The 27,451-nt window shown below is 53.8% G+C and overlaps 1 protein-coding gene and 1 non-coding gene across 2 annotated transcripts in view; both read left to right on the forward strand.

Annotated features, from left to right (window-relative positions):
- The window catches only part of UNC13A (unc-13 homolog A), a 64,767-nt gene extending 43,642 nt beyond the window's left edge, over window positions 1–21,125 (forward strand). The window contains exons 31-45 of the mRNA XM_077859453.1: window positions 622–705; window positions 1,206–1,283; window positions 1,506–1,594; window positions 2,056–2,208; window positions 3,351–3,474; window positions 4,425–4,430; window positions 6,205–6,243; window positions 7,376–7,405; window positions 8,798–8,854; window positions 9,217–9,297; window positions 10,087–10,234; window positions 11,236–11,292; window positions 14,037–14,129; window positions 14,838–14,997; window positions 16,382–21,125. Coding sequence (XP_077715579.1) covers window positions 622–705; window positions 1,206–1,283; window positions 1,506–1,594; window positions 2,056–2,208; window positions 3,351–3,474; window positions 4,425–4,430; window positions 6,205–6,243; window positions 7,376–7,405; window positions 8,798–8,854; window positions 9,217–9,297; window positions 10,087–10,234; window positions 11,236–11,292; window positions 14,037–14,129; window positions 14,838–14,997; window positions 16,382–16,682 — 1,500 coding nt within the window. The 3' untranslated portion in view covers window positions 16,683–21,125. The remainder of the gene's footprint in view (window positions 1–621; window positions 706–1,205; window positions 1,284–1,505; window positions 1,595–2,055; window positions 2,209–3,350; window positions 3,475–4,424; window positions 4,431–6,204; window positions 6,244–7,375; window positions 7,406–8,797; window positions 8,855–9,216; window positions 9,298–10,086; window positions 10,235–11,235; window positions 11,293–14,036; window positions 14,130–14,837; window positions 14,998–16,381) is intronic.
- A 5,966-nt stretch (window positions 21,126–27,091) lies between these two features.
- On the forward strand, window positions 27,092–27,198 carry LOC144291302 (U6 spliceosomal RNA). The gene has a single exon (XR_013358608.1). It is a non-coding gene; the product is annotated as a U6 spliceosomal RNA (small nuclear RNA).
- Window positions 27,199–27,451: the final 253 nt, after the last annotated feature.

Below are 27,451 nucleotides of genomic sequence, written 5' to 3' on the forward strand. Positions count from 1 at the left end.
ATCAGTGAGATAGGGGTTGAGGTTGAGATCAATGTTGGAGTTATGATTGGGAACAGCATTTAGGTTGAGTTTGGAGTTGATGTCAGGGCCGTGGTTAAAGTTGGAATTGAATTTGGAGATGGGGTCAAGGTTGAGGATGGGATTGAGCTTGGGTTTGGGTTTAGGGTTACTATTAGTATAGAAATTCAATTTGGCATTGAGGTTGGAGTGAGTGTTGGGATTAATGTAGAATTATGGCGGGCCTTGGGGTGAGGTTGGAGGTCGGGACCATCTAACTGGCATTGAGGGTTCCAGCTAATTGGCTTTAGGCTGAGTTGAACTTGAGGACTGTAAGTAGGAATTGAGATTCTGTCTGGGATCCAGTCATGCTTGTTCTTGGAGCTGGGTTAATATGATGGTTGATTGCTCTGTGAAAGAGCTGACTTTACATAAAATAGTCATCCTTACCTGGTGGTGTCTCCTCTTGGTTGTGAGGGTCATCTTGGGTAGAGAATTCACCCATTCAAGTGGTCCATCTTAAGTTCTCTTAGGGGTTTGGGCTCATCCCTGATCTCACTAGTGACTCTTGATGGGCCTGCCCAGCCCCAGCCCCCATTCTCACTCCATCTGTGTCCTCCCCAGACCATCAGTAATGTGCTTCTCCAGTACGCAGACATCATCTCCAGGGACTTCGCCTCCTACTGCTCCAAGGAGAAGGAGAAAGTGGTGACCTGTGGGGGACCCTATCCTGTCCCCTCTCAGCCCCATTCTGTACCCCCAAGGCTCCATCCTTCCCTGGGCTCTGTGTCTATGTGTCCAGCTGTGTGTCCGTGTACCTGACTGTGTGTGTCTGGGGGGATCTGGAGGTGAGGGCACATGCCTTCAGTGTGTCATTGTTGCGAATGAAGCCTTCAGGGTGTATGGATGTAAGTGTGCAAAGCTTTGAGCCCATGTGGGAGAATATGGGTGTGTGACAGGAACTCTCCCCCTTCCTGCTACTCCCAGAAGCCTAGCCCACCCTAGGGAAGTTACTTAGCCCTGTTTCCCTCTGCCAGTCTAGAGACACTCCCTTCCCCAACATTCCCAGAAATCTGGTCCCAAATGCTGTCTTTCATTCTTCCTCCGGACTCAGACCCTGAAACCATCCTGGGGTCCCTGGCAGTGGATGGGGGAGGCTCTGGGGAAGGGTACTGAGCCCTGACTCCCTGCTCTTTTTGCATCCCTAGCCCTGCATCCTCATGAACAACACTCAGCAGCTCCGAGTGCAGCTAGAGAAGATGTTCGAAGCCATGGGAGGGAAGGAGGTGAGGCGAAGCCCAGGCAGGGTCATCACGTACCCTGCATCCCTGTAGGCCCTTGATGAATTCCCGCTCAGCTACTCCCTCTAACCCAAGCAAGCAGCTTCACCATCTGTGCCTGTTTCCTCCCCAGCCCCTTGGGATCTCTTTCCCTGTGTTGGATGGGTAAATACCCCATTTATGTGGATGCTCTATAAACCTGACCTGCTATCCTTTTTCCCTCCTCAGCTGGATGCCGAGGCCAGTGACATCTTGAAGGAGCTCCAGGTGAAGCTCAACAATGTCTTGGATGAACTCAGCCGGGTGTTTGCTACCAGGTGGGGACATCTCCAGGGCTGGGAGCAGACAGGAGGGGGTAGCCCCACACCTCTAAACCTGGGGCATCCAGAGACTCAGCAGATGTAGTGGTGAGGACTTCAGGCTCGGAGTTAGAGCTGAGTTCAATCCTGGCTTCACCACTTACTAGCTATGTAGCCTTGGGTGAGTCATTTAATTTCTCTGAACCTTAGTTTACTCATCTATAAAATGAGGATGATGATAGTAATAGTACCTGAGTAGGACTGTGCAGTGAGATAAATAGCACAAGTGAATGTCTCAGCCCAGTGTCCAATTCTGCTATTACACACCACATCATCCCCTGCTCAGTTATATGCCATGGCTCCTTGATGCTCAGGATAAAAACATAACGGTCCATGGGTCAGCTTTTGAGACCTCATCTGGTCCTTTCTCTGGGAGGCCTGAAGAGTGTGGTCTGAGCTCCTCCCTTCTATGCCCCCAGCTTCCAGCCACACATTGAGGAGTGCGTAAAGCAGATGGGTGACATCCTCAGCCAGGTGAAGGGCACAGGCAATGTGCCAGCCAGTGCCTGCAGCAGTGTGGCCCAGGATGCTGACAATGTGCTGCAACCCATCATGGACCTGCTGGACAGCAAGTAAGCCAGGCTGGGTAGACTAAGATGGCCAGGAAGAGTTTAAGGATGGGGCCTCAGAGACCTAGGGCTGGCCTGGAGAGGACATTCAGGGCATGTTTGCTGGGCAGTGGTTGTATGGTTTGGAAGGGTGGGTGGGTGGAGGTATGAAGGGATAGAAATATGGGTGAGTAAATGGTTGGAAGGACTGTGAGTAAATATTTGTATGGGTGAATGGACAGTGGTTGGATGGATAGATGACATGAGAAATGAGTGCGCTGATTGATGGGTAGATTAAAAGATAAATGCTTGGAAGGCTAGATGGAGGGTAGATGGATAAAAGGAGGGATGGATGGGTAAATGAATAGTTAGGTAAGTATTTGGATGGATGGATGGATGAATAACCAGATGGATGGATGGACGAATGGATCAATAGATTGAAATAAGGAAAAATGGATGGAAGTGTAGATGAGAGGATGGATGAATGGGTGGAAGGGAGGGAGGGAAGGAAAGAGGGGATGGAGGATGGATAGAAAGTTGGATGGGAAGGAGGGAGCAAGGGAGGAGGGGAGAAGAAAAAAGATGGAGGGGTCATTAAATTTGGGGGAGGGATAGTTTGGAGGATGGGTGGGTCAGTTGTTGGATGGATCATGGTGGATTGATTACTCGGTCTCCTTGAACCCTCATATATCCAGTCTCGAATTCTTGTTTTCCCTCTCAAGTTTGCCCTCTTCCTATACCATCCCTTCCCCTCTGCCTGAACATGGTCCCAGCCCACTCGCAGTCCCTAGTCTCCAGCCTTCCTCTTCCAGCTTACCCTCCACGCTTCTTTCGAACAGAAAAGTCTGACTATGTATCTCATGAACACTCCATGGTTCCTCACTGCCCTCATGCTGAGGCCCAGGCTTTCCTCCCAGGTGTTGAGTCCTCTTCCAGCCTGGCCCCTGCTGACCTGTCCAGTCACCATTTACTCCTCATGTGTGTCATGCTTCATAGCCCCATCAGATCATTCTGGTCAATGGGATCCATCTGGCCCCATTCAGGGGTCCCTGTACAGGCTCTGTGCCCTCTGGAGCATTTTCCCACCTTGCCCATTTGTTGAGGAAAGGGGGCTCTGCAGGTTAGAGCCAGCTGGGCCATCTCTCAGACCTGCCCTTCATCTCCAGCCTGACTCTCTTTGCCAAAATCTGTGAGAAGACAGTGCTGAAGCGGGTGCTAAAGGAGTTGTGGAAGCTGGTCATGAACACCATGGAGAAGACCATCGTTCTGCCGCCCCTCACTGACCAAACGGTGAGGCCCACAGGGGGCCAGAGGGGATTCCTGGGCAGCCTCCCCTGTGGGAGCCCAGAGAACTTGATGCCAAAGGCAGTGGGGCTCAGAGGTCAGTGGGGCCATTCAAAGATTAGAGAGGCCACCTATGGATTAAAAGTCACCAAAGAGTCAAATAGGTCATTCATGGGTCAGATATATAAATGTCAAAGAGGTCACGTAGAGTTAAGAGATGTCTAAGGGACACAGAAGTCATATGTGGATCAATAGGGCATACAAAGGTCGGAGATCACCCAGAAAATAAAGAGGTCAACTTGGGGATCATGGAATCCATGGATCACAGAGGTCATATGGGTCAGTGGGTTCATCAGAGGGCTCTTTGGGGTCAATCACGAGACAAGGAGGGGAGATACCATGGACTTGGAAGATCAGAGACCAATAGAACACAGGGCTCCCAGAGGTCAGCCAGAGGTTACAGAGAGCATCCAAGGTCAGAGAGGTCAAGCAGAGGTCAGCATTCATCTACAGGCCAGGACCATGCCTCTAGAACCCTTTGGGAAAAGCCCAGAGACCGTGATCCCCAGGGATCAGGCTTCCAGGTGGGATTGGGTGAACCACAACATCTGCGGAGGGGTGTGGCTGGGTGTGGGTTCCTCCAGGGAGGTGTGCGGGCCTGAGGACGGCAATGGCACATGGGTTGATGGCACAGTACAGAATGAGAGGACGTTCCTGGGTGGTTGGGGGAGGCTCGGAGAGGGTGGGCAGGGCCGCCAAGAGGCACCGATGGTGGAGGATGGTGGGGGAGGCTTTAGACCTCCCGTCACCTGTCACCTGCCTGTCTCCTCTGGGCTGGGCAGGGGCACGGGGTCCGCCCCTCGGTGCCGTCTCCGCCCCCTCCCTGGCCTTCCTGGGAGACTCATGGTGACTTATTCCCCCCTCCCCCACCGCCCCGCCCCCATCTCGGCTGACAGATGATCGTAAGTAGAGGCCCTTCTGTCCGTCTGTCTGTCCGTCCGCTCTGTGTCTGGACTCGGCCCACCGCGTGGCTGCACCCACCCCACCCAGTGCCCCCTCCTCACCCACCGGCCTCCCACCCACTGTCCCACTTCCCGCCTAGATGTGCCTGTGTCTGTCTGGGGCGGGGCATGGGGAGGGGGCGGGGCCTGGAGGGAGGGAGGCCACGCCCGCCCACCCCGCCCCATTGTTAAGTACCCAGGAGGTGCCTTCCGGCTCCCAAACCCCGAAGCCTAAGACCAGCATCTTCACATCTGACTTCATCCCTTACTTGGGATTCACCCTCACCCCCATGCTCAGACTCCAGCAGGATACTGGTCCCTCTCTGAAGCTAGAAGGAGGCTAAAAGTCAACGGAGTTCTCGAACGTCCTCGCTGGCTCTCAACTGTTAACAGCCACACAAAATACAGGCCCCCACCCCCCGAGTCCCTACTCAGCTGTTAGGCACAGACCCCAACCCCCACCACCACCACCCCTGCCTTCCCACTCCCACCGCAGGATCACATGAATCCCAGACACACACCCAGGCACCCAGGTGGGAGACAGCATTTGTGACTTTGGTGGCAGGCAGACCTGGCGTCAAATCCCAGCCCAGCCACTCTGTGACCTTGGGAAGTCACTTCACCTCCCAACCTCCGGTTCCTTGTCTGGAAAAAGAGGTTACCTGTAGTAACTCTCGGAGGGTTGTTGTGAGAACCAAACGGGATGATGCATTAAAGTCTCATCTCTGTGACTACCTGAGGCAGTGCTCACTAAATTAGAGCTGATATTGTTGGTGATGGTAGTAATATATAGACACACAGGAGGGCAGAGATCAATAAAACCACTTCAGAGTCCCCCCCCCCCTTTGTGGACAAGACAATTATAAGATTTCACCTGTCAAAAGTTCACGAGCGTTCATCTCACTTCTTGGTGGCTGCAGTCTGGGTCTTTGGCTGTAACCATCTGGTGGCAGGATACCCAACAACAGTGTGTTTATGGGCAAGGAGCTAAAGGGATTCACATTTATTGATGATTCTTTGTGGGTTTTTTGTGTTTTTTTTTTTTCTTTAAGATCTTATTTTTGTTTATTCACGAGAGACAGAGAGGCAGAGACATAGGCAGAGGGAGAGAGGCACAGGGAGCCTGATGTGGGACTCGATCCCGGGACCCTGGGATCACTCCCTGAGCCAAAGGCAGACGCTCAACCACTGAGCCACCCAGGCGTCCCTATTGATGATTCTTTGTATGCTCGACCTCGTAGTTGCTGTACAGCCTACATTCATGACAACCCTTTGAGTGAGGTGGATATTATTATTCCCGTTTCACAGAAGAGGAAAGCTGAGGCTCAGAGAGGAGGAGTCACTTGCTCAAGGCCACATAGTAAACATGCCAGAGTCAGGTTCCAAATTCAGACCTACCTGAATTTGGAGCCTATTTGATCACCTGTTGACCCAAGAAACAAGATCCTCATATATACAGTAAACATAGACGGATCATACTTTGGCAGTGACTTCTTTCTCTCTGGCTCTGTATTTCTATTTCTCCTCTTTCTCTTTCCTATCTCTCTGACTCTTATAGCTTTTAAGAGTTGGTCATTAAGGTACACACACATCCCTCCATGCAACCCAGCCATCATCGCCCTGTGCGGTATAGATGCCCCTTACCTCCTGTCCCCGTGAGTACATGTGTGATCACCCTGGGTTCCCACCACACATGGCTTGCCAGGTTGATCACCCTGTGACGTTGTCTCTGCAGGGCACCCTCTTGAGAAAACATGGCAAGGGATTAGAAAAGGTAATGAGGGCCTCATCTGTGCTGAGGTCCTGAGCTCTGGTGTCTGGGTGTGTGTGTGCATGTGTGTGTCCGTGTACATGGGTAGGAAGGTCAGCTGGGATCACAGGTAAAGGCAGGTGTCTTAGCCAAGTCCCAGAAAACCAGAAGTTAGAGATGAGTTGATTCTCCAGGGTCATGGCTTGGAGTAGGTGTCCATGTGTGAGCAAACATTGGCACAAACGGCTCCCACCCTCTTATAACAAAACCCAAAGGGCTTATCTCAGCCCTGGGCTCAGCTGAAATTCTGTGGCTTTGAGAAGGGCCCGGACCCTGGATACTGCCCTGGACTGAGACACGTGCTGTTTTTCATGTAGATTGTTGTTGTTGTTGTTGTTCTAATGGGTATTTGTTGTAAGGAGATGGGAGCTGTGGCAACACATGAACAGTTGCCCTTGCTGTGCATTCATGTAGGAACTATCATACCTGTGAGCACACAAGCTTCCCTACTCACTCATTTAGCCCTTTGAGGAGGGGCGCATATTCAATGTGCCAGGCACCATATACATGTAAGTGCATCCATGTAGGGGTGAGTGTGTGAGCTTATGTGTGTGACTGTGCACACATGTGGAAGTGTTTAGGGGTCCATGTGTGTATTTTAATGTGTGAGTTCTTCTGTGTGTATGTGTTTTTGTGTGCTGATCCAAGTGTGTATGCGCGTGTGTGTGTAAACTTTCTGCACCTGTGTGGATGTGCTCGGGTGTGTGTCTCCACATTGAGGGAACTTGTGATACCTATAAGTACATTTCTTTTAGAAGCAGCCCTGTGGGAAAAAGTCTTGGGAGTTGGGGGAGGAGAGAAACCCAAGCCCTTTCTCTTCTCTCCCCCTCTCCAAGGCACCCCATCCCTAGGCAGGCTGTCCCCAGGTGATGGGCTGGTTGTAGCCTCCTGGCAGTCGGGGAGTCCAGCCAGAGCCCCCAGTGGGAGACAAGGGAAGGTGCCTAGCTGGGGAGGGGGCCCAGTGTTAGACTCAGGACCTGGGGGGGCAGCTTGTGGGCTGGGGAGTGGGACTGTGCTTTGAGTGGGCAGGGAAGCCCCAGTGAGCATCCTCCCAACAGCCACCCAAACTCTGACCTCCGCCTGATTCTCTCCACAGGGCAGGGTGAAATTGCCAAGCCACTCAGATGTAAGACCAGCCTCTCACTGTCTGTCTGGCTCCCACCCCCGTCCCCCTCCCCACCCCGTGCCTCCTTCCACCTCTGTGGTCCTTGCCGTCTGGGGGCGCACTGTGAACCCATCTGTGGTCTCTTCTTCCTTTGTCTGTCTGGTTTGCTCGTGAGGGTGGGTGGGGGGGGAGGCAGGAGGGGAGGAGGGTGTGGCAAGGGAAACTGAGGACCAGATAGCTGGGCTCCTAAGTCCCTGTGCTTCAGGACAGCCTCAGGGAATCACAGACAAGGATCAAAAAAGTGGCCACAGCCAGGACGATAGTAAGGATGTTAGTAGGGGCAGCTCCCACTGGCCAGCTGGTAGACCGTCAATGTGATTCCAATCATCTCAGCTGTAAATGGGCCTCCTTCCTGCCTAGCCCTGCTCAGGACCCCAGACCACCCCAGAGCCCAGTAAATGCAGGACCTCATCGATACTTAGGCCTACCCCAGCCCCCGAGCTAGTGTAGGTGCCCCTGTGAACCAGCGAAGGAAACTGAGACCCAGAAAAGTCCAAGGACATGCCTCAGGTCACCTAGCACAGTGATTGGAGGAGGCAGGACTTGTGGCTTCCAGGCCGATCATTGCCCCCCAGCACTGCTCATGACCTTGAGGCCAAATGATAATAACGACAGTGAACATTGAACAAAGACACATTTAGCCCCAGCTAAACCATGAAGTAGATATGATTTCCCCCAACTAGATGAGAAAGCTGAGGTTCAGAGAGGTTAAGTGACTTGCCCAGGGCCACATAGCAGAGCTGGGATTTGAACGCAGCCCACCCAGGCTCATTGGAGCCATAACCAGGATGCCATCTTGCTGGTGTCTGTTTTGGGTGGGTGGAGGATGGGTACTGAGGTGTGTGTTGCTTGGGGAGGATTCTTCCTTTTACAAGGTCATACTAACAGCCACCCAGATTACTGGGGGGAAATTCTCCTACAGGGGCATGGGGCCCGGGGAGTGGTGGTGCTGGGGTCACCAGAACCCATCCCACAGTTTTCTTGAAACCCCCTGACTTTGGGCTGCCCAGCGTGTCCCATACTGACAAACACCATCTGGGGCTCCCTGCACCCATGGCTCCTCACTGCCTGCTCTCTTTCTTCTCTGTCCCACAAACCCGGGGTCCTGGTAGAGGTGAGAGGGTGGGTAGTGCGCCCACACTGGGATTTGCAGGGACAAAGTCATCACCTCCTCCCACTCAGCACTTCCTGAGGGGAAGCTCCAGATCTGTCTCTGGGACATAACCATTGCCCTGCCCAGAGCTTCTGGACAAGAACCAAGGTGGTGTCCGGGGCTAGGGTGTCAGTAGGGCTGTGGGGATTGGTCTGGAGGACCGCCCCCCTCACCTCGGCTGTGACTGTTGTTACCTGCAGGGAACCCAGATGATCTTCAATGCAGCCAAAGAGCTGGGTCAGCTGTCTAAACTCAAGGTGAGGCCAAGTGTGGGGGCAGGAGGTTGGGGTGGGGACATTTCCTGGGGGAGAGGTCCCAGAATGGTGACATGCTTAGGGGACAGAAGCCCCACTCGGACTGACTTAAGCACAATTTATTGGATCCAGTGTGTTGGAAAGATGTGCAAAGTTCAGCTTCAGATACAGCTTGATCAAGGGTACAAATCGTTTATTTGACAAATATTGAGCACCTGCTGTGTGCCAGTCACAGGCAAGGCACCAGGCACACAGCAGACCCACTACCCTACTTGTCAGAGTTTTCCATGAGGCCCACCCCAGACAGGCATATCCCTAAGGTGGGGTCTGCTCTGCCCACCTGGGCCCTCTCTCCATCCATCCAGGACCACATGGTACGAGAAGAAGCCAAGAGCTTGACCCCAAAGCAGTGTGCAGTCGTCGAACTGGCCCTGGACACCATCAAGGTGAGAGGTCCCACCCCTGTCCCTTCCCAGGTGGAACAGGCAGAGGGTGTGACTGGTGAGGACATGGACCTAGACTCCCAACCCACCTTACTTTATTCAATTTATAAACACTCCCTGATGACTCCTCTGTCAGTTCCAGGCTGGCTGATGCAGGGTCCCGCGGAGCCCTAGGTTCAGGGGGCCAGCCAGATACAGACACCCCCAGCTCTGGGGTGTCAAGCTCTGGGTCTTGAGGAATGCATAGGAGTTCCAAGCCAGAGCAAACAAAGCATTGTAGGTAGAGGGCCAGCCCATGCAAGAACCCGGGGGCGGGGGAGGGGGCATGAAAGGGGCCGTGGTCTCCATGAAATGAAAAGCATGAAAACTACCCTGAAGGCAATTTTTTTTTCTTAAATAATTATAGTGAAATAGGGTTGGCAAAGTATTAAGGAGGGTGGTCAAGGAAAGCTCCTTGCGATCTTAACCAACGGAGGGAGGACAGGGAACCAGCCACGGCAAAATTAGGTGTTTGACTTTGGGAGGGAGGCCGTCCCATCAAGGAGCGCAGGAAGTGCAAAGACCCTGAGGCAGGTACCACAAGGGGCTGGAGGAGAGGGAGAGGCATGGGTGTTATTTTGAGACTGCCGCTGGCTTTGGGGGCAGGGCTGGAGGTGGGGGAGTAGCAGAGCCGACCAGTGTTCTGAGGCCCCGGGTCATCCAGCACGTCACCACTGGAGGGCAGCGGGGGTGGGGAGGGGGGTATCGGGGCTGCCTAACTAGACTCACCTCTCCCCGCCCTGTCCTCCACAGCAATACTTCCACGCAGGTGGCGTGGGCCTCAAGAAGACCTTTCTGGAAAAGAGCCCGGACCTGCAGTCCCTGCGCTACGCCCTGTCCCTCTACACGCAGGCCACTGACCTGCTCATCAAGACCTTCGTGCAGACGCAGGCGGCCCAGGGTAAGCGGCGGCCTGCTAGCTGCGGCCACCCAGCCCCTAAGCCAGTGAGGCCGCCACCGACTCACCTCCTCTGTGACGTCACGGGCCGGGGCAATTGACAGCCCCCGGGAGCCCCCGAGCTCCGCGCTGGCTCGGGGCCAACGAGTGATCGCCTACTCGTGGGGGCGGGACCTCGACGTCACTGGGCCAGGAGGTGATTGAAAGCTGTGGGGCGGGACCTCTTTGAAGGCCAGGCCCCGGGAGTGATTGAAAGCTCCTGGGGGCGGGACTTGGAAGGATGGGATCCAGGGAGTGGTTGACAGCTCGGGGGAGGCGGGGCACATGACGTCATGCGGCAAAGGAATGATTGACAGCCCCGGGGGATGGGATGGGAGGGACCCCCGACCCGGAGGAGCGGACCGAGAGGGAGTTTCCGTTTCTCAAATTCTGTCTTTCTCTCTCTCTTCTCTTGCCTCTGTCTCGTGTCCCTCTCTGAGTTCACGCACAGCAGCTGGGGCTGGGGAGAGCAGGACTCTAGGGTCCTAGTTCCCCTCCCTGGGGACACCCCCCGCCCCCCCATTCAAAACTGGCCCTAAGACGCGGGAGAGAAGTTTGGCCGCTGACCCAGGCGTAGTTCCGGCAGCGGGGTGGGAGGGAGAGCGGCCATCCGGCCAGAAGCTGGGGGGAGGGGAGCGCCCCCCACCCCCATCCCCCCCACCCCGAGTCAGCCCAGGGCCTAGGGCCCTCCCTGGGCGCCGGGCTCCCGTGCTCAGCCTCGTGCCCAGTCCAAGCTGCTGCTTTTAGTGTCCCTGGTGTCCCCCCCGGAGCGGGAGGCTGTCCGTCCGTCCGTCTGCAGCTGACGTTTCTCTCTCTCTTGTTTCTCCTCCCTCTCACTCGCCGCCCCCTCTCCGCGCCTCCCCTGCTCCCCGCCACGCACACTCGCCCTCCATCCTCGCCTCTCGCTCGCTCGTCTCTCCCCCACCCCTCCCTCCCCTCCTTTCTCCACCTTCCCCCGCGATTAGTCCATGGTGGAAAAGGGACTAGGTTTACCCTTAGTGAAGACATTTATCCTGAGAAGGGTACGTGCCTCCGCCGCCCGCCCGCCCGCCCGCCCGCGCCCGGTGCCCGGTGCCTGCGCCCCTCCCGGCCCGGCTAGTAAAAGGCCCGTCCTTCCGCCTCCCGGCCGCGCCCGGGCCGACCGGCTCTGGGGGCCTAGGTGGACGAGGGGGAAGGACGGCTTGCTGGTTCCACGGGGGGAAGGAGAAGCGATTCGAGTCGGAATCCGCTTCGCCCTAGGTGCACCTCCTAAGCAGGATCCCGGGAGCCCCGGACAGCGCCTGCACGGCTGGGAGTGGGCTCGGATGCCAGTGGGCCCCTCCCCCAGCTCCGCCTCTGGCGGCTGGGCGCCTGCGGGAGTAGCTCAGCTTTCCCATCTGTAAAAGGGGAACGGTCAAGGGCCCTCATACAAAGATTATTTTTAGGATTAGCTGAATTAAATTTAGAGCAGTTCCCGACCTGTAATACATGTGGTAGCTCCCAGGAAGTGTATTGTTGCTGTTACTGTATTATTATCACTAATGACTATTATTACCGACGTCATGCTTCCAAGCATAGAAAACGAATTGTTTTCAAGCTCTAACTCTGAGCCAGCGCTTGTGTCAAGAAACATTTCTCAGGGATTTTTTAGAAAAGATTTCTCCCAATTGCCCCACAGGGCAGTCCATCATTCCACAGATGAGGAAGCTGAGTCTCAAAGGAGATTAAGCCATTTGCCCAAGGAACCTTCCTTTATGAAGGGGCGAGGGGCAGGGACTCAGGGAGGGGCGGGATTGGGGTAAACAGAGAGGCCCGAGAAAGACCCTTCCCCTTGGAGCCAGCAAACCACGGGATGGGGGCGCCCAGCAATGCCCTCCTCCCCCTTCTTACTAGCTTTGGCCATGGTCTGACCCCTCACCCCACCCACCACTGTCCAACTCCCCACCTGGCACCCTCAGTCTGGCCCGGATTGAGCTTGCTGTGAAGCATCAGCCTTGGGGTTGGGGGGAGGTGAGGCTGAGCATGTGACTGGTTGGGGGGAGGGGGGAGCCGGAGCCTGAGATGACAAGGAAGGTGGCCTGGGGTGGGCAGTGAGGATTTGGCAGGGGGGGGGGGTGCACGCCCCAGTAGTGGGGTGATGGGGGGGTCTCCAGGCCTCTCTGTCCCCTGAGCCTCAGTCACTTTCCACCCAGTGCCAGGTAACCCTGATTAACCTTGGATACCCACCCCTGACTCCCCCCTTCTTCCCCCTATGCATGGGGTGCTCAAGGTGTGGGGAGCTTTCTGAGGGGCAAGGGAGGGGCCTGGTGGGGGTGCTGGCAGTCACAGGTCCCCAGGCCCCACAGGATGCCCTTTCCAGAACCACAGAAAGAGGGACAGGGACAAAGCTTTTAGGTTGCCCCTTCAATGACCCACCAGAACCAATCAATCAGGGCATCGTGGTGGCCACAGAGACACACCTTACCCAGGCTCAAGCAGACTAGGGAATTTGTGGGCCTGGAACGGAAAGATTAAGGGCTGTGTCGACATCCATAATAGCTGGATCTGCGGTCTTGGGCAATGTCATTGGTCACTGATCTCTGCTGAGACATCTGTGACGAAGGCTTTCCCCTCGTTGGGCAGAGACAGACTTGCCAGCTTAGCACCAAAGACTCTGTTCTCAGAGTTATGGCCAAAGTCCCAGGGCTAACTCTGATTGGCCCAGCACGGGTCACATGACCACTCCTGAGCCAATCATTGCAACAGTGGGCAGGGCATGACCTGACTGGGCAGCTGTGGTTATTTCGCCATGTGTGCAAGATGGAGCCCCTAGGCTTAAGATTCTTGACGCTTGAGATTCTCTATGGAAAGAGGAACAGCCTTGAGGCAGGGAAAATAAAGATATCCCTACAAGCTGTCGCTTCAGAAGAAGTGAGGACTCTGGGTCAGGTTCTCACAGTGTTTTGGAGAAGCAGTGAAGGAGCCTGTGTGGCTGCAGCAGAGTGAGCAAGGGTGAGCGTGGACAGAGGTGAGGCGGGAGAGGTAATAGTGAGGACGCACTGGGAGGGACACTGCAGGTCACCAAAAAGACTTTGATTATTTCAGAGGGATTTGGAAGCCACGGAAGTGTTTTGACCAGAGGAGGGAAGTGTGCTAACCTAATAGGATTTTCTGTGGGTGGTGTATGGAGAGAAGCTGAGAGGAGGATTTGGGGGACAGGGTATGGGTTACTGCAATAGTCCAGGCGTGAGATGATGGGGGATGGAACCAAGGAGGTGGGTCAGATTCTGGATGTATTTTGAAGATAGAGCCAGCAGACTTTTCTAGTATGTACTTAGAGAGGGAGTGAAGACCGAGAAGGGAGTCCCAACAGTTTGAGGATTGAAAGAGAAGGTGACAAGAGAGGGTGAGAAGGAGCGGCTAGTGTGTAGGAGGAGAACCTGAAGAGTGTGGCTTTGGTGCAAGCAAGAGGAGAAATGAGGCCCCGGAAGCCAGGATATGTAAGATGAGGACTGAGTTTTGACAACGTGGCTGTCAGCAGAATGAGAAAAATGGGGGGGGGGGCAGGTGCATTAAGCTCAGAGAAGTTAAGAGAGCTGAGATCACGCAGCAAGGTAGTGAAAGGCCAGACCCCAGCATTCTTGGCCTCCTAAGACCATTTGCCATCCCTGCCCCACCCTCAGTGCCACCCTGTCAGGGCTGATGACCTGGTGCCGCCAGCACATGGTGGGTGGGAGGCGGTCCAGGTCCCTTAGAGTGGGTGGGAAGAATGGAGCTCATGCCAAGCATCCTCCCCTTCCCCGCCCAGGCTCGGGTGTGGAAGACCCCGTGGGTGAAGTTTCAGTCCACGTTGAGCTCTTCACTCATCCAGGAACCGGGGAACACAAGGTCACTGTGAAAGGTGAGTAGTCTGAGTTGGAAGGGGGCATGGCTTCACCAGGATTCACTAGGTCCTGTGACAGAAACCAAACTCAAACTAGCTTAAGCAAGAAAAACATTTTTCATTAAAAAAAAAAAAAGTTTTCATAAAACTGAAAATTCCAGAAATAAATTACCTTCAGGCATGGCTGGATCCAGAGGCATGGACAGTGTTATGGGACTTAATTCCACCTTCCCCATCTTTCAGGTCTGCCTTCCTTTTGTTGGCTTTTTTTTTTTTATTAGAACACAGATTGAGCTGTTTCATAAGCCCTAAAATAGCAATGGCTTAAACAAAACAAAATAGAATGAAGTTTCCTCTGAGGTAACTCCAAGAACAGTCATCCCAGAGCTGACAGGGAGGCTTCACAAATTTGGGGGCTCCTGTCATCTTATGTTGCACTTTCACCCCCAATATGCTTTCCTCCTCTATAGGGCACCAAAGAACTCAGTACCCACCAGCATCCCAGCCAGCAGCTGGGAAGGAGAAAGTTAAGCCCATTCTCCCTGCCTTTTAAGCTACGATCTGAAAGTTGTACAGATCACTTCCTTTCACTGAAATTTCATTGGCTGGAACTTAGTCATATAGCCACACTTAGCTATAGGAACATTCTAGGAAATGTATTATTTCAGACAGACTTCGAAAACCACAGCTTCGTACCTTACCTTACCCTCTACTTCCCCTTCACAGTCGTGGCTGCCAATGACCTCAAGTGGCAGACTTCTGGCATTTTCCGGCCATTTATCGAGGTCAACATCATTGGGCCCCAGCTCAGTGACAAGAAACGCAAGTTTGCAACCAAATCCAAGAATAACAGCTGGGCCCCCAAGTACAACGAGAGCTTCCAGTTGTGAGTCTAAGGATGGTTTGGGGAGCATGGGGAGGGGACATCCTCCTGGGTGACCTCAGGATCCACCAGAAGAGGGATGTCTGGTGGCCAGTGATACTTGGGTGCAGGAATGAGAGGGGTCACATCCTAGGTGAGGGCACTGGGAAGGAAGGCACCTTAGTGCAGGAGTGACCTTGGTGAGGGGATGGGATGAGTAATCACTTTGGAAGACAAGCAGTGAATGAAATGTAACATGTTGATGAAGCTTGTGAAGAGGAGAGGAAGTCTGGGCAGAGGGGGCCTGTTGGGCACAGCCATTTCTGGGGCTGGAGACTCAGGTCTGGTTAAGGGCCATGAGTGGTCATGATGCGGCAAGGAAGGTGTGGGTGAGGTCTCGGGGGCATCAGGGCAGGTCTGGAGGAGTCACCGGCAGGGGACAGGAGTGGTGTGGTCCAGGGCTAGGGATGCCTGTCCAGTGGGTGAGAGTGAGGTCACATCCATGTGGGACTTCCTGGTGAGCATAGTCGGAAGCATCAGGGCCCCAGAGGAGCAGATGACAAAGCACAAATGCGTCTGATCAAGGTGTTACTTGGGGTGGGCAGATATTTGGATCAGGCGCAAACCTCACTGGGGCAGGTTATGTTGGGAGGTGTTCTTGGGGGACAGAAGAGCAGAGGGGTAGGGGGGCATGAGAGCTGGGAGAGGACAAGAAGAGGGCTCTTGGTGAGAGGATTTTGGAGGGGGAGGACAGCTGATGCAATGCTTGGGAGCAGGGGCTTCCTCTAGTAGCGGCGCAGGTATCTCCTGGGGTGGGCGGAGTACAGCGGGGGCGGTGTGGGCGTGGCCCTCCAGGGCAGGTCCCCTGGGGACAGAGGCCAGCATTGGGGACAGAACTTGGGGGCTGGGGAAGGCACACTGGAGTGTGTGTGTGGGGGAGTTCACTCGTGATGAGGCATGAGGCAAGTCGTGTGGAGAGAGCACCTGAAGGGTAAGAGGTGTGCTAGGGAGTATGGGGGAGGGGCCACGTCAAGGAGAGAGCTTGGGTTCAAGGGGGAGCCCGGTAAAGGGGCTTCTGGGCGCGGTATCTGGGTTAGGATGGTGGGAGCAGCAGCTCATCCGGCCAAAGGTGCGGGCGCCCATATCACGGGGCGGAAGCCTGGTCTAGCCAGGGGGTCTCGGAGGTGTCACCTGGGTGGGGGCGTGGCTTGGCCTGGGGCTGGCAGTAGGACGGTGGGGGTGCTGTCACCAGTAGGCAGAGGGGAGGAAGGAGAGACAAGAGATATTCCCGAGGGGGGCGGCAGAGGTGCGCATCCGGAAAGATGGGCGTGGCCCCGCTCTGGGCGCCCCGGGGGCGGGGCCACCGGGGGCGGCGGGCGGGGCTGTCCTCACGCCCCGCCCCCCGCAGCACGCTGAGCGCCGACGCGGGCCCGGAGTGCTACGAGCTGCAGGTGTGCGTCAAGGACTACTGCTTCGCGCGCGAGGACCGCACGGTGGGGCTGGCCGTGCTGCAGCTGCGGGAGCTGGCCCAGCGCGGGAGCGCCGCCTGCTGGCTGCCACTGGGCCGCCGCATCCATATGGACGACACGGGCCTCACAGTGCTGCGCATCCTGTCGCAGCGCAGCAACGACGAGGTGGCCAAGGAGTTCGTCAAGCTCAAGTCGGACACGCGCTCCGCCGAGGAGGGCGGCGCCGCGCCTGCGCCCTAGCGTGGGGCGCGCGGGCGGGCAGCGTTGCGCCTGCGCACGGGGCGGGGCGACGTCTGCGCTGGGGCCTCCCAGAGGGCTCTGCGGAGGGCTGGCTGTGCCTGCGCCCTTGACCTCGCTGCCCCCTCTAGGGAATTGTGAACGGACGACGCCCCGCCCCCTCGAGAGGCCACGCCCTCGGGCGCGATGAAGGAAGAAGCCACATCCCCTACTAGAAGCCAAGTCCCCAGCGCCTAGGGGACCTTTGGAGCTGGGATGGGAGGAAGTCCCGCCCCCTGTGGAGGAGGCCAGGTCCTGGGGCTCTGGTACGGGGAGGCCCTGCCTCCTGTCCCCTGGAAAAGCCATAAGATGGGTCCCCAACCCCTGGGGCCCAAGACCAATTGCCAAGTATGGAACTCTCAGCTCCCTCGAGGGGCGGGCCCTGGGCGAGGGGCGGGGCTTCCTGGAGCGCCCCCTGGGGTGGTCTAGGGGTTGGAGGCACTAGGATGCAAGTTGGAGGGCCCAGGTTGGACCAGAGTGTCTTTTCATGTTTGTGCAAAAAATAAACGGGGAGGGAGGGTAGGATGGGATTTCAAAAGCACATGCGCCCTCGGGCGCCCAAACCCTGGGGGCCAAGTGGATGGCTGTGAAGCACCCGCGCTGCCCCCACTTCCCTATGGGGGTTTGCCTCTCCTGTTCCCCCAATATACCCCATCCTCATATCATAGAGTTCAATCCACCCATTTAACAGATGGCAAAACTGAGGCCCAGAGAGCTGCTTGAGGCTTTGCCGAAGGTCCCAGTGCCATACCCTCTCTCCACTCCCTTTGGCCTGTGTGCCCCATTTAAAGGTGGGCTGAGATCGGATGACCGACACAGCTCCCCATTGCTGCTAACCCCTCCTCAGGGGACCTCCCCCAATCCTTACAAGGGATGGGGGTTCTGGGCCAATCCTCCACTGCCCCCCCTCCCACGTCTGGCTGCCAAGTGAAACCCCTGCCCTCAGCCCTTTCCCCCTGGGACCCTGTGGGGAGGTTCCCTGGGATTCCCTGGACCCAGGCAGTCCCCGAACCTCTTCTCCGGGCAGGCAAGAAAGAGACCAGAAACTCTAGGTGTGTGTATATGTGTGTGTGTGTGTAAATACACAAACATGCTCGGAGCTTAGTCTCCAAAATCTCATTCATTCATTCAAACACCATGCCACAGGATACCCCCGGTGGGGCCTCTACCTGCCTAAAGCTCTTCCTCCAGCAGGCAGTAGTGGGGCGATCTGGCCAGAGTCAAGTTTCCCCATTTTAGTTCATGCAGGCAGAACCTTTTGGGAAAGTTTGTCATGGCTTGACTTTGCTCAGAATCTGCTTCTCCATGTTGGACAGGAGCTCGTGTGCCATTTTTTTTTCCCTGCCAGATTAGCAAGTACAGGATTCTCTTGTGCTGGGAAGAAACTAAAACAGGGGTGAGGTGAGGAGTAGCTGGTCTCCTGGAGTGGTAAGGGCTGTGTCAGACGGGAAAGCAAGGGAGGGCTTTCTGAGGAGGTGAGAAATGAGAAGGAACCACCCATTCGAGAGAAGAAAGCTCCAAGCAGAGGGAACAGTAGGGGCAAAGGCTGAGGTGGGCAGGCTTGAAGCACAGTGAGGTCCATGTGGCTGAAGAGGGGGACAACAGGGAGGAGGTGTTGATGTCGGGCAGACCTGCAGAGATATCAGACCAGGCAGGGCCCTCGGGAGTTTTTACGCTAAGAGACTTGGAGAGCTTCAGGAGATTTTAAAGCCGAGGAGGGTCTGGATTTCAGGTTTTAAAACCTCCATCTGGCCACCTTATGGAGAATGGACCAGTGCAGTTTGGGGGAGAGACAATGTGCTTTTGGGACACTGAAATTAATTCCTGGAGGGATTTTAGAAGATCTATTTTAAAAGAAAAAAATAAACCCACCCCTTAGATGAGCCCTGGGCCACTGGGTACAGTTGTCCCGTTGTGCACTGCCCAAGGGTTTGACACTTCTAAGGAGGCCATGTGCAAATCCTAGGGATTGAGAGTTGTATTTTTATATTGATGGTTTCCTGGCACTATTTTGTAAGTTACCCAGAGGTGCTCTACGTCCTCTGGATTTAGGCAGGTTCAGGTACCTGAAGGTTCTGAACCAGAGATTAAGATGCAAGTTCTCCTACAGGTAGGTGGGGGAGGGGCAGGGCCAGGGGCAGGTTGGGAGGTGGCAAGGAGGGAGCTTAGCATCTCTCTCACATGAACTGAGAGGCAGATTTTAAGTTCGGACCATCCATGAGGTAGGTAGGAGTGAGGTGGATAGAGGATTCGGGTTGAGAACACCAGCAACACCCAAAGGGGAGGTAATGTGACCTGGGGTGAGCCCTGAAAGATTTATGGATGACCAGTAGGAAAAGAGAAGAGGGAGCTGAGCTTTTCTCTGAAAGAGCAAACTTATTTCCCAAAAGAGTCCTTGGGAATCCCTGGTCAAGGCCTGCCAGTGTGTGTGTGTGTGTGTGTGTGTGTGTGTGTGTGTGTGTGTTTGGAGTTCCCCAGCGCCAGCCCAGGCACATGGAGGGAGCTTCAGGGAGTATTTGTTGAAAGACTTTTTCTGACTCCCAGGCTAGAACTGTTTTGGAAATTTCCTCCCTCTTCTTTCCCCCAGAGAACTCCTATTTATCCCTCAAAACCCATCACAAATATCCTCTCCCATAGAAAACCCTCCCTGCTCTTCCTCAGGACTTCCCCAGCCTCTGTCCCCGATGCCTGGGGGCTAGGGGTATCTGCCATAGTCCCCGTTTCCCCCAGACTGGGGATGTGAGGCCTCTAGAGGGCCCTAAGTTCACCTAGCACAGACTGGGTACAGGAGGATGATAGGGAAGGTATGCCTAGTTGAAATACGTCTTGGGGTCGGGGGTCCACATGCGTGTCTATCCATGTCTGTTCCTAGCAACCTTCCCCTCCCACATAGACCTGGGCACACAGAAGGTGTTCCAGCCAGACTGTGGCTGAGTCACAGGACACGGCGTGGAGAGAGGACGAGAGCAGACGAGGAGACAGGGAAGGAGTCTAAGGGGCTGGAAGCCTTTGAAACTAGGACGTTCCTGTATTGGAACAAGGCTCAGAGAGGAGCAGGGTCTTCCGCAAGGCCACTCTCCGCCTCACCTGGGGTACCCCAAGCTCTGAGCCTTGGTGGGGTCTCAGGGTTGCATTTAGACCTCATTTCATGCCAGGAGCTGGCCCTAGATTTCCATGGTCAGAGAACGGAGGAGGTACGGTTGGCCCATGGTGGGGCAGGGAGAGTGCGACATTTGAGGGGCATCTTGGACAGAGTCGATCCCGTCTCCCTGTGCGCCCACCCCACAAGAGGGACAGTGTCCCAGAGTAAGGACACGAAGAGAGAAGAAGAGGGAAGGTTGGAGAGAGAGAGAAGGGGAAAAATCAGGAGGGTGAGATCATCCCCAGGGAGACCTTGAGGCGGAGAGAGAGACTCAGAGATGGGGAGATGCAGGAACAGAGGGGAAAATGAAGCTGGGGATCTAGAAGGAAGAGGAACCCACCGTTCTCTCTGGCTCTCCCCGTCCATCCTGGAAGGATTTCTGTAAAAGGAGCAGGTGCCTGGCCGCGACCGCAATCCCTCTCAGGCTCCAGTCTGAAACCTCACCGTGCCCCCATCAGAGATGCAAAAAACTTAACACCCAACTAGAAATCTTTGGGACCTCAGAGACCTTTCTGTCCCCCACACCCTGCGCTGTTCATTTTGCAGATGGGGACACTGAGGGGCGGGGCAGAGCAGGGACAGCCCAGAGTCGCCCCAAACTGCTGCCCCGGTGGAGCGGGAGGGGAGCTCACTGGGGGTTTGGTTCGGATCACGACACCGTCTGCCCCCCCTGAACATCCTTTCCTAAGAATTGTCAAGGACCAAAGTCGTCTTCGCTGACACGTGTTGCTTTTCTCTTTGCCTTTTTTTTTTTTTTTTTTTTTTTTTTTAAGAGAGAAATCAAGTTGACGCTGTCGAGTAAGACCTCTCCCGATTGCCCGGCCCCCGCCTAACCATAGTGGCTCTCTTGAGGCACAGGTCACAGGCGGAGGTCCCCCCCTCACCCTTCGCTCCCATGCATCCCAGGCCATGCAGCCAGGGGGACTCACACTTCACCCCTGGCCCCGGCCCCCTGGGAACCCCCCCCCCCAAACCCGGCCACGCAGTCCAGGGAGGTTCTTCCTCCACACACCTTCTCTTAGCATGTGATTGCAAATGTGAAATCAAATGCTGTTTGTTTGTTTGTTTTAACTCCATCCCGTTGGTCTGGCATCTGCGCAGATGCCCCCATTTCTCTGTAAATATGTGACTTGGAACAAATGTTTAAAACCAACGAGAAGTGGTCATGAATGCATGGTGTTGAGATGTTTTGCACTACTCCAACTTTTTGGTCTCTGTAAAAATATTTTATTAACAGCAGACATTAAAAAAAGAAAAAGCACACAGCCTCAGATGCGTGGTGGCTTCCTTGCATCCCCATATTGGCGAAAAAACTCACATTGCCCTTAATACCCGCAGACGCTGTTGGACACACTTCCTACCCATGAACGCAACTCATCCATAGGTAGCTTCGTAGAAGAAAAAGGGAGACCCAGAGAGGTGAGGTATTGGGGGGGGCAGAGGGAGCCAGGATCTGAACCTAGGACTTTCGGCAGCTGTTGCTCAGCTCAAGCAAGTTGGGACATGCTCGTAGTCAACCTACAGCCCCATGTGTGTCCGTTTTGTTTTGTTTTTGCTTTTCTCGGCTTAAGTATAAATTTATTGAGAATTCCTGGGCTGGTGGTTGTCGCCTCCCAATGTGGAGGGAGGACTCAACACTAGGAAATTACTCAGAAATCACACTGTCCCAACACTTCTGGCCAACATGGGAAGGAGCAAAATCGTTCCCCACCCCCCAAATTGGTCAGGCTTTTGTTCATCCAAGAAGGGGTGGGATGACAGATGCAGAAGGGACCATCACATGGATGGGGGTGTGCAGGACCCCAAGCTGGCTCCTCAAAACCCAGGGGAGGAATGCCTGGGTGGCTCAGTGGTGGAGCATCTGCCTTTGGTTCAGGGCATGATCCCAGGGTCCTGGGATCGAGTCCCGCATCGGGCTCCCTGCATGGAGCCTGCTTCTCCCTCTGCCTGTGTCTCTGCCTCTCTCTCTGTATCTCTCATGAATAAAATAAAATCTTTAAAATAAATAAAATAAAATAAATAAAATCTTAAAAAAAGTCTTTTCTTAAAAAGAAATTACATTCAGCTGCAGAAAAATTAAGTTTTAATCTTTGCATCTTTATTTTTTTTAAGATTTATTTTTATGTATTTATTTATGATAGACATAGAGAGAGAGAGAAGCAGAGACGCAGGCAGAGGGAGCCATGCTGGGAGCCCGACGCGGGACTCGATCCCGGGACTCCAGGATCGCTCCCTGGGCCAAAGGCAGGCGTGAAACCGCTGAGCCACCCAGGGATCCCCCTCTTTGCATCTTTAAAATTAAGAAATGAGATTCTCACCTGCTACATTAAAACAAACAAAAAACCAGGTGGGGACCAGGGTGGCACTAGGCTGGAGCTCTCTGAGCACAGTTTTGGACTAACAACCAGAGAAGAGCTAGAGTAGTAAGGATGGGGCCAGGGGTTGAGACCTTTCACCCCAACCTGCTCACCTTGGAGGAGCCCTGAAGAATGCTGGCTATACCCAGGTGCACAAGATCCACACAGGGAGCCTGATGTGGGACTCGATCCTGGGACTCCAGGGTCACGCCCTGGGCTGAAGGCGGCGCTAAACCGCTGAGCCATCCAGGGCACCCCAGATTTATTTATTTTAGAGAGAGAGAGGGAGAGCATACAAGCAGGAGGGGCAGAGGGAGAAAAAGAGAGAATCTCAAGCAGACTCTGCACAGAGCCGGACACGGGGCTCAACCCCACAACCCTGAGATCACGACATGAGCCAAACCAAGAGCCAGCTGCTTAACTGAATGAGCCCCCCAGGCACCCCTCGAGCTGAATTTAGTTTCTGTTTTGAGCCCCCATCCCTCCAGGGAGCAGAAACGGCATCTCACTCAGCTCAGCGTTCCCTCTTCCCTCGGGGGAGATTCAAGGATCCCCCGGCCCAAGATCTGGGACCAGGGGTTTTCCATTTGAGTGGCCAGGGCAGGGGCCATGAGATCCACCACCTGTGGGAGTGGCTTCACTGCCTCTTAGCTACAAATAACGGCAGAAAAAAAATGACAAACAGGACTACAAGTGATCAAACCACGGGGGTGACCTATACCCAGAAATTCTCCTATGAGTACACCCTCCAGAGAGTCTTGCGTGTGGCTAAGGAGGCTGGAAGCAGCCTCCAGCTGTGGGGACAGATGAGCCAGGGCTGTGAGCAAGGTGGCAGAGACACAGCCCACCAGGGGCCCTCGCGTCCTTGCTGACTGTGCCAGGGAGCAAAGTGGCGTGACTTCTCCTTCTCCTCCTCCACCTCCTCCTCCTCTTCCTCTTCTTTTTAAGGATTTTATTTATTTATTCATGAGAGACACACAGAGAAAGGCAGAGGGAGAAGGAAGCTCCATGCTGGGAGCCCGATGTGGGACTCGATCCCCCGACCCCGGGATCACAACCTGAGCCAAAGGCAGCCGCTTAACCACTGAGCCCCCCAGGCGTCGCTGCAGTGCGACTTTTGCATAACTGCTCGCTCCCTGACCCAGGGGACCCGGTTTGTTCCCCACTTGCTAGGAAAGGTGCTCCGCCCACTGGCCCACTGTGGGCTCCATCGTGTCCCTCTGGAGCCACTGAGTCTCCTGGTCAACACCACACCTGGGGGCGAGGGACAGGCTGACCTTTGCCCTTCTGTCTGGAGGGAGGGAGGCTTTTCTCTGACAAAGGATGAGAATGAATGTTAGACGTTTGATGTTGACTGAAAAAAAGAAAGTCTTCTACATCTTCACAGAGCATGAGCCGTGTCGATCCAGCCCAACAACTAGCTGTATATATTTCCACACAGATATATTTCAGGATACATAGGTGTGAATAATAATAATAATAATAATAGGCGCCTGGGTGGCTCAGTGATTAAGTGTCTGCCTTCAGCTCAGGGCATGATCTCAGGGTCCTGGGATCTAGCCCCATGTTGGGCTCACTGCTCAGTGGGGGAGCCTGCTTCTCCCTCTCCCTCTGCTGCTCCCCCTGCTTGTGCTCTCATTCTCTGTGTCAAATAAATAAAATCTTAAAAAAAAGATAAGCACAAAATTAAGGATTAAAAAATTGAGAATTCTATCTCATACCATCAAGATGACTTCTATCAAAAAACCCAGAAGGCAGCACGTGTTGAGGATGTGAGGACATTGGAACCCTCGTGTTCCGCTGGTGAGAATGTAAGATGGTGCGGCCTCAGTGGAAAATGGGAGGGAGAGTCCTAAAAAGATTAAAAATAGAATTACCAAGTGACCCAGCAATTCCACTTCTGGGAATATCCTCTAAAGAATTGAAAGCAGGAAAAAAAAAAAAAGGAATTTAAAGCAGGGTCTCGAAGAGGTACTTGTTCACTCCTGTTCAGAGCTTCATTGTTTACAATAGCTGAAACATGGAAGCAAGCCAGTGTCCATCAACAGATGGACGGACAAGCACAATGCATCTTGCCCACACACGAGAATATTCTTCAGCCTGAAACAGGAAGGAGATTCTTTTTTTTTTTTTTAATTATTTTATTTATTTATTCATGAGGGACAGAGAGAGAGGCAGAGACACAGGCAGAGGAAGAAGCAGGCTCCACACAAGGAGCCCAATGCAGGACTGGATCCCAGGATCCCAGGATCACAACCTGGGCAAAAGGCAGACTCTCAACCACTGAGCCACCCAGGTGCCCCCAAGAAGGAGATTCTGACCCAGACCACAGCATGGATGAACCTTCAGGACTCTATGCTGAGTGAAAGAAGCCCATCACCAAAGGACAAATACTATATGATCCCACTTGAAGGAGGTCCCTGGAGTAGCCACATCCACAGAGGTCCGTAGGGGCCAAAAGTAGAACCGTGGGCACCGGGGGCTGGAGGAGGGAGAGGGAGTTTGTGTTTAACGGGGACGGAGTTCCAATTTGGGAAGATGGAAAAGTTCTTGAAGTGGATGGTGGTGACGGCCGCACCACACTGAATATACTCAATGCCATGCGATTGTCCACATGCATACGGCTATGTTTACGTTATCTGAATTTCATCTCAATTTTATTTTATTTTATTTTTATTTATTTATTTATGAGAGACAGAGAGAGAGAGGCAGAGACACAGGCAGAGGGAGAAGCAGGCTCCACGCAGGGAGCCCGATGTGGGACTCGATCCCTGGTCCCCAGGATCACACCCTAGGCCAAAGGCGGCACTAGACCACTGAGCCACCTGAGCTGCCCTCAATTTTATTTTTTAATTTCTTAAAAAGATTTATTTATTTACTTATGATAGAGAGAGAGAGAGGCAGAGACACAGGCAGAGGGAGAAGCAGGCTCCATGCCAGGAGCCCAACGCGGGACTCGATCCCGGGACTCCAGGATCACGCCCTGGGCCAAAGGCAGGCACCAAACCGCTGAGCCACCCAGGGATCCCCTCATCTCAATTTTAAACATTAAAAAGAAAAGCAGGGGATCCCTGGGTGGCGCAGCGGTTTAGCGCCTGCCTTTGGCCCGGGGCGCGATCCTGGAGACCCGGGATCGAATCCCACGTCAGGCTTCTGGTGCATGGAGCCTGCTTCTCCCTCTGCCTATGTCTCTGCCTCTCTCTCTCTCACTGTGTGCCTATCATAAATAAAAAAAAAAAAAAGAAAGAAAAAGAAAAGCAGATGACGAGAGGGTCTCAGGCCTCCGGACCAGAGTTTGCCCACCTCTGACCTAACCCATTATTCAACTTGCCCTCCGGCTTCTCCTCACCTCTCCTAACTGGAGGCTAAACTCCAGCACCGTCCTCATGCTCACCCCACCCTCCACTATCCCTGAACCCCTGGTCTCAACCTTACCCTCCCTCCTGCTCTCGCCTTCTACCCAAATCCCTCCCCTGCTTACGCACACCCCCTGCTACCATGGCAGGATCGCCCAGGGAACATAAACAAGATAAACAGTTTCCTGGAGGGTATAACACAATTATGTGATTCATGATCTACGTAGGATTACATTTCATTACATAATTTATTATATCGCATGATAATTACTGTGTTCCTAATCCTGCAATTACATATAATAGGTTCCACGATTATGCATCCTACAATTACACAATCCCTCTTACCATCACCATAAAGTACAGTCATAAATGAGGAGGAAGTGGTGGGTTGACATCAGAACCCGCCCTGATCCAACCCCTTTCCAGGCAGAGGCTGCAAAGCTGCAGCCGCGCTCACAGACTTTCTTGCAGCTGGGCACGGGCTCAGGCCCACCCGTGGACATGCCTGGGGAGTCTGGGAGGCACAAGAGACCACAGCTGTCTAGATTTTTGCTTCCCCTTCTCTCAGGCCAGCAGCCAGGCATGGGAACACCTGCTGTTCTGGAATCTGCATTCCTTTGTCCAGTGAAAAGCTTGGTGGGCATTACAAAGCAGTTGTGGCGGACACAAAGGTGGCATTCTGTTTCTGAATCACAGCTACAGGGTGTATGCCCAAAGTCAGAGGTTTCAAAGACCTCCTGATTCCCTGCCTTGATTTTGGGGGAGCTCCGCGCCCCCCGCCCCCGTTCTGCAGACTCACTCCTGTAGGATCAGTCCTGGTCTGGCTCCTCTGCAGTAGGAGTGGCAAACTGACCCCTGGACTCACCCAGCCCACTGCCTGTTTTTGTAAATAAAGGTTTTATTGGCACAAGGCCATGCTCATTCATTCATTTATTCATTCAGCTCAATCTGTGGTTGCTTTAATGCTACAGCAGCAGAGTTCAATCATTGTGAATTTCCTGTGTTACACCCTTTGTGTTAAAAGACCTCAAGTGGTTTTTTGGGGTGCCTGGCTGGCTTGGTCAGGAGAACGTGGCACTCTTGATCTCAGTGATGAGTTCAAGCCCTGCACTGGGCACACAGTTTACTTAAATAATAAAAAATTTAAAAGAAAAAAGAAGACTCCAAGTGGCTTGTTTCCCACTCCTGACTGCTATGCCACGTTATGATATGTAATAAACTATGATTCATCCATAGATCCAGCCTCAATAACAGCCTGCTAAAAGGATGAGTATGTTAGACTGTATAACGCTTCCACCAAAGATGCCCACATTCCATTGCCCAGAAACTATGAATGTTACTTTTTTTTTTTTTTTAAGTAGGCTCCATGTCCAGCACCCACTGTGGAGCATGGAGCCCAACACGGGGCTTGACATCACAACCCAGAGATCAAGACCTGAGCTGAGATCAAGAGTTGGATGCTTAACTGACTGAGCCACCCGGGTGCCTCTGTGAATGTTGCTTTAAATGGCAAAACGGGTGCTCGCTTTGGCAGCACATATACTAAAATTGGAACGATACAGGGAAGCTTAGCATGGTCCCTGTGCAAGGATGCACATAAATGGCAAAAGGAACACTGTAGATATAATTAAGGATCTTGAGCTGATGGGAACTTTATCCTGGATTATTCAAGTGGGCCCTAACTGTAATCCCAGGGATAAGAGGGATGGCAGAAGGTAGGATGGAGAAGTGAGAGATGTTATGACAGAAGCAAGGGGTGTGTGTGGGGGGGGGTTACAGGAAGTGGCTGTGAGTCAAGGAATGCTAGCAATCTCCAAAGCTAGAAAACACAAGGATGTGAAAAAAATTCTCCCCTAGATTCTCTAGAAGGAACCAATC

This window comes from Canis aureus, chromosome 19 (genome assembly GCF_053574225.1).
Source record: "Canis aureus isolate CA01 chromosome 19, VMU_Caureus_v.1.0, whole genome shotgun sequence".
Taxonomy (NCBI): domain Eukaryota; kingdom Metazoa; phylum Chordata; class Mammalia; order Carnivora; family Canidae; genus Canis; species Canis aureus.